Source organism: Neodiprion virginianus, chromosome 5, assembly GCF_021901495.1.
Source record: "Neodiprion virginianus isolate iyNeoVirg1 chromosome 5, iyNeoVirg1.1, whole genome shotgun sequence".
Lineage (NCBI taxonomy): Eukaryota > Metazoa > Arthropoda > Insecta > Hymenoptera > Diprionidae > Neodiprion > Neodiprion virginianus.
Window position 1 is genome coordinate 20,072,649 of NC_060881.1, and position 6,595 is coordinate 20,079,243.

A 6,595-nucleotide genomic window follows, 5' to 3' on the forward strand; every position below is an offset into this window, starting at 1 on the left:
ATTAATTTCCGAGCCTTCCACGGATGGCAATGACAGTGAGTACACTGAAGGTCATAAGTGAATATGATCTCGCCAATGGGTCCTTTGGGAGACGGTTGTGCGGGAGCAGAAGTCGGGGTGATTCGAAGAGAGAGGGGGACAGAGGGAGTACGAGTGAGAAAGAGAGAGAGAGAAAGAGACGAAGAGAGAATGAGGGGCGATCGGGAGGGAAAAGGAAGGGCGGTGATTCCCCTGGGATTACAGGGATTACACAGAGATTGAATCACTTCTGGGTCCACCCCCGACTGCGGATGTCTAAATGCTTCTCTCCCTTAATCATCGTGTCTTTACCAGAAGGTAGTTCAACACTAACAGTCCCCATGCACCCATCTATATCCTGCCTACAACCTCCCGTTACGAAAAGTTGATCTTTGCCGAGGAGTTGACCACCCTTGAAATATCTTGTATTCTTATGAGATCATTTGAAATTTCTTAGAATCTTCTGAACTCTTCGAAACTCATGTGAAATCTTGGAAAATTTTATAAAATGTCGTGAGATCATCTGAAAACCTATGGAATCTTTGAAATTCTGATAAATTTTTGGAATTATTCTAAAATCCTACATGATACTGTGAGATCTTCAAATCATGTTATTTGAAATTTCTGAAATCGCTTAAATCCCATGGAAACCGTAAAATCCTATAAAATATTTTGAAAAGCTTTGACACCCTTCAATCTTGAGACGAAGTATTGTTGCACATAAATTTTTACACAGTATTTTCCGTTTTTACTCCGAAAGATTCTTGTTCCCGTTCACAATGGCATCTTCTATTCTCGAACTGTTCTATAAAAAAAAAACATTAATTTTCGTTTTTAATGTTTTTTTTTTTCATTCTATTCCGCTGTGTATCTGATGTTCTGATAATGGGATCCTTTCATCGAAATCAAAGATGCTTCAAGGTTCGCCGATCTTCAAAGTCGACTTTTGGATATTACAACATATTCAAAATGTAGCTTCACAGAAAAACCGATGCATGAGAACACGAGGTAAAAGCAACGGACTTTGTCTAATAATAATGTTAATAAAAAGATACCGTATTTTGAAATAATTCACATAGTACAAAGACTATGAATAGATGTTCCATCCCCCTAATCAACTTGCGTTTAATAAAACTCGGATTGCCCCTACAGGCCGCACACCCAACCCCGAGCTAATCTGACTTTGATTAAACTTTTAGCGACACGCCGACATCTAAAAGGGCGGTTGCCGATACGAAACCATTGATATATGTGTTTCCTCGTTTTTGTGCACGGACAGCTGCGCAGGTGTGTGTTAGTGAATGCCCGTGTTATACGGTACATAATACATAGGTAAAACGGTTGAGTCGATTTTTATTACAGCCTTCTTGCATATAAATTAACCATAAGCCGATAGTGTGACGAGAAAATACTTGTTAACGCCGCCATATTAAGCTAATAAAAAGGTTGATATATATAAAATCCTATCGAGGGACACTGTATATATATATATATGTAGATACTTATGTACTTTATCGACCTACTCAGCTATTACGACTCAGTGTATACTGTATATAAATTCTGAACCAATCGTAGCCGTGCGAGGCGGACAAACAACGTTTATACTCGATCGTATTATATGCATGTAACTGCACCAAAGTCACATGACATCCTCGTTATCTACCTGATTCCACACGACTTGGATATGTTTGAAGACCCCATGTCGCTATATATTCGTATTTTTATGTAATATACACGTACCTGTCATGGATATGATAATGCTAGTTCATAAATTCTTTTTACCTCTACACTCGACTGTCGCACAGACTTTTTCTTCACCCAATCGAATCGGCAAACTAAAATAATTCATTAAAGATTTTACTGTGAAAATTTCTCGATCAACAGATTGTCAAAAATTTTGCACAATTGTCTGTGACATTCAGCGAAAAGAGAAGTGTTCGATATTCTTTCGATTCGCAATATCGGAGTGTTGATTTTTATTACAATTTCATTAGCTCAAGTCTTTGCTAGTACCTACTCGTATACTATTTTTTAACTTCAATCTGTTGACTCTTTTATTCTGGCGTGTACCGTACAAAATTTTTAAGTTGATTGAAGTATTGCTTTTGAATTTTGCGTATCAATTCGACCAACTATTGACCGTTGACTTAAGAATATACAGACCCTTAAGTATTATTCACAATTGACTTACAATTAGTGCAGTGCGGAAGTTTGGAAATACGAATACCATGCGAGCGTTTGTAATAATCGATTATAAACGCTCGCATGGTATACGTATTTCCAAAATTCTGCAAACTTTTGCACAGCTGCAACACCATTGCACTAACGATAAGTCAGTTGTGAATAATACTTTACGGATCTTGGTGTACCAAGAAAAATTCGTAACACGCTGGCGCTCTCTGAGTAATTACGATGCCGCGATGCTAGAGTTAAAAACCAACTGCAGAACATCGGAAGGTTACCAAAGTGAGCATAATTCGGGTTGTGTTACCGTCTGAGTCATCTGGTCTGCCGAATGGTAACCTGAAGTCCATGGTTGAAGAATTATCCCCGAGTGTACTCGCCGATTTACACCTTTACCGACCTGTTAACAATATCCGACATTAACAAGTAATAATTAAATTCGTCAAAAAAGACGTGGACGATAAGTGATGTAATGTAAGAATAGGGCATGGGAAATATAAGAATTTATCTGCAAATGATTTATTATACATGTAACCATTGAGCGATGGTTATATTTACCGTTGCATGTACATACATGAATTATAATAACTCATGTTGCAGATTATAACAAAAGCCTTAAAAAGAAAAAACAACTCTGTGTTCCAAAAATTGTTTTTATGAAAAAAAAGTAAAAAATCGATATATTATCATCTCTGTATTGTAGGAAAATATTTATTGGTGCTTGAATATGTTAATTTCAGACTCGTTTCTAAGAAACAGTCACAAGCGAACTTGAAGTCAAAAAAATTTCACGATTTTTTTTCGATACTTATGGAAAAAAAAACCACATAAAATGAGAAATTAATATTTTCTCATTTGCACGCAGAGCTAGATCTATATTTAAAATAATTTTTATTTCCAAACTATCTATCAATGTGAGAGTTCTTATACGATTTCATCTAACATTGAGGCCAATTTTCTTTTCTGGCAAGAAGGATACTCCTTTCGGTGATGTTCCACTACTTGCACCATGCATTCAACGAAAGACTTATTTTCTTTCCAAAATTCTGGATCTGAGTCAAGGAAATTGTATTGCGAATCATATTATTTAAATAGAAAGAGTGAATTTTGAGTGACAAAATCACTCAAAATCTTCCGAAATAGTAAATCAAAATGAATTGCTTTCTCATCCAAGCATTTTCGATTTTTTTTCGGGGACTGTAGATAGATTTGGAGGTCATCTGCGTACAGAGGATGGTCCATGTGCCGAAGAATCCGACAGATGTTTAATAGTTTATGAAAACGACGAAGAGAAGTCGGAGACGTGACTTTTGACAGAGGGATTAATTAGGGACGGGTGTTCATCGAGATATTGTTGAGAAAATATTTATTTTGTTTTATATCGCATTAAGCGATGTTCAGTAACATTTTACTCATAGTCATTTTACCTGTTTCCAGGCAACCTCGAATAATACATATTTCAAAAGTTATCAAGTACCATTAAAGTCATCGATAACTTACATTTGTACTCATTACAGTCAATTGTCGAGTAATTATCGAGCAGAAATAAAACAAAAATAGTATTGCACATTTATTACTTGGCAAAACTAAAATACTATACGTGTTAATTATAAACTAAATATTCGATAAATTGAATTCCGGTATTCAGGTAACAATATCACAGCTAGAAAAACGTATAAAATACATCGTAGGATATGCGATGAGAATTAAAACCAAGAAGCTACCAATTAATACCTTACAAGAATGCAAATAGGAATACGAATAATAAAAATACCAGAATATACCGTCAGTATGATTTGAAAAGTATGAAATACTATTCAACAAACTGGTAGTAATTTTCTAGGTATTTGCAGGTAAATACGTAGCTGTTGACTAAAATCGAAACACTAGAGATTATCAATATCTTATACTAGATACAATTAGCATTAAAAAGTAAAAAATCAAACACAAACTAAAATAGTATTCTTATAGATATTATAACTATCTATGGAATTATTGCGACAGAAAAATATTTATTGTATTTTTTTTTTTTTCGTCTTGGTCAAAGCTCGATTATGAGAAATAATGAACTCAGTTTTCGGAATCTTCTGCCGCATCTTCGACAAATTCAAGCGCTCGTTTCCGCGTCACGCACTCTATGTACGAAACCTTATTTCGAACGGTAACTCCGTAGTGTTTATGAGCATGTTCAATTAACTCTGGCCTGGAAATGAAAATTCATTATATCTTTACAAAAAAAAAATGTATATAATTTCTACAAAATTATATTCTTTAGACGGTTTTTTTTTTTTAATTTAGTTGCTATTCACTTCGATTATGTTGAATTAGTCACTCGATGAACGTCGGTTTGATCAATCAATGAAAATACATCCCATACTGGAATAACTTTTCTAATTTGTTAATAATAACAATAAAAAATCGCACCTGAAGGTCGTAGTGATAAACTGCACGGTGGAACTGAGTTCGTGAATCACACCGGCAACGGCGCGCCTGTGCTCGGCGTCCAACGCCGCATCAATTTCGTCGAATATATAAAACGGTGCCAAGTCACACTTTTGTATTGCAAATATCAGTGCAAGAGCTACGACCGATTTCTGTCCCCCCGATAACTGCTTCATCTCTTGCATCATGCTCTCCGAATTTCCGAAAGAAACTCGAATGCCTGCGAAATTGAGAATGTGAAAGAACAGCAGAAAAAAGAGGAAACAGAAACATTCGCCGTGATAAATGTAAGAAGACTGGAACAATTTTAAGAGTTTAGAAAAAAAAAAAAAACCCCGAGTTATTACCGACGCCGACAAAACTATCGCAGATCGCCGACTCAGAGACAGCTCTATCATTCTCTTCCTCGTCATGTGATGTCTGCATTACAAGTTCACCTCGTCCAGACGGTACGAGTTTTTGAAAAACTTCACTGAAATACTTGCTCACCTAAACAGTTTCACAGACATAACACAGTGAAGATCATATCATAGCGAATTCGGTTTTTCTATCGTGGTTTCACCTCAAAATCAATTTACAAGAACTTTTTCGTTTTTTATCGCTCAGACATTCGTCCGTCAATACTTTTAAATCGCACTAAAATGTTTAATTACCCTAAGCTGCAAGACTTCTAGATCGAATAAAATCACTCACCTGTTTATAAGTGAATTCTATCGCGTTGTATTTGTGCTGTTCAAGAACAGTCATTAATTCTTTTATTTTTTCGTACCCGCGATCAAGTTCCAACTTTCGTTCTCTCAATTTTTTTTCCTCATCGGTCATCGTCGAGTACTGATCCAAAGCTTTCTGATTTACGTCGCTGCGAACAGAAAATGGGTGATTACCTTATACAGATACTAGTAGCAATAAAAAAAAATAAGTAAACCAAGCTCGATCTCTATACTTTTGAACAAAATAAGCCTCCATCGTATTAAATCATTGCTTCTTTCATTTGTAAAATATCGAAATTCGGTCACTTTTCAACCGTCTACTCGAATGAAAATAAAAAGTCTACCTGCATTATCGAATGCAATTTTTGATTAAAACATTCTACGATCAAAAAGTGACCCGGTATTCTTTTAAATAATGTTTTTCATTACCTGTATTCCTTAAGTTGATTATGAATCTTCTCAATTTCGTTGAGAATTTGTTTCGTTGAAAGTTTGCCGTATTTTGCAATCGATGCCGAATTCGGAAGTGGACCGAGTTCCATTATCTTCCTAGTAATCTCGTCTATATTCCGGTGTATAGTGTTGAGTCGGATCCCGACCATCTCGAGACTCTGCAAGTCTTCCTCCAACCTTTCTTTAGCTCGTTTTTCCGCGAATTTGTACTTATCTAAATACAACATCGCCGCTTTTTGCTGCACGGTAAAAATACAATTCATCAATAATACGATTCCAGATAATAAGAGCCAAGAATAGTCGACAAACACGTTACAAGCTTAATTCTCTTTCTTTTCTGGTTTTTTCGACATTTCATTCATCAACAAGACGAGAAAAAGTTGGGCACAATTAAACGCCGAAACAATTATAAAAGAAAAAAACGGCTTAACAATTCAACGCCGAGCATAAAACGAGCCTCACGTTTTCCGCTGCCTCGGTAATCTTTTGATTCTGCAGGGCTATATCTGAGTTTATTTTGGCGAGGTTGGTTTTAACCTCCTCAAGATGAGCCTCAGACAATTCAAGCTGGCGCTCACGATTGCCCATCGACATTTCTTGCAGGGCTTGAATCAGCTCTTCCATACGGCGCATGTAATTATTAGTCAATTCTATTTCGAGCTTGTTTTTTTCCATCTCTAACTGTACCCGCTTAGTGAAAGCCTCTTTGTTCAGTCTTGTCAAACGCATTATTTCTTCGTTAAGTGTCTTGATCTGAAAATGAAAGAAAAAGATGTAAAAGAAAATTC

General features: G+C 36.0%; 1 protein-coding gene across 1 annotated transcript; it reads right to left on the reverse strand.

The window, feature by feature from the left end:
* Window positions 1-4,272: 4,272 nt before the first annotated feature.
* On the reverse strand, window positions 4,273-6,417 carry LOC124305593 (structural maintenance of chromosomes protein 3-like). The gene is made up of 6 exons (XM_046765172.1): window positions 6,270-6,417; window positions 5,784-6,046; window positions 5,338-5,503; window positions 4,992-5,133; window positions 4,627-4,864; window positions 4,273-4,405 (listed from the first exon to the last, which is right to left on the reverse strand). The coding sequence occupies exons 1-6, from the start codon at window positions 6,399-6,401 to the stop codon at window positions 4,273-4,275; spliced, it is 1,074 nt and encodes a 357-aa protein (XP_046621128.1). The 5' UTR covers window positions 6,402-6,417.
* Window positions 6,418-6,595: the final 178 nt, after the last annotated feature.

Excerpts from the sequence above, each read along its gene's own strand:
- LOC124305593 (XM_046765172.1), bottom strand. The coding sequence starts at position 6,401 with ATGTCGATGGGCAATCGTGAGCGCCAGCTTGAATTGTCTGAGGCTCAT. Across the intron at positions 6,047-6,269 it reads TTACCGAGGCAGCGGAAAAC|CAAAAAGCGGCGATGTTGTA; the intron begins GTGAGGCTCGTT and ends TTTACCGTGCAG. Across the intron at positions 5,504-5,783 it reads AATCAACTTAAGGAATACAG|CGACGTAAATCAGAAAGCTT; the intron begins GTAATGAAAAAC and ends TTCTGTTCGCAG.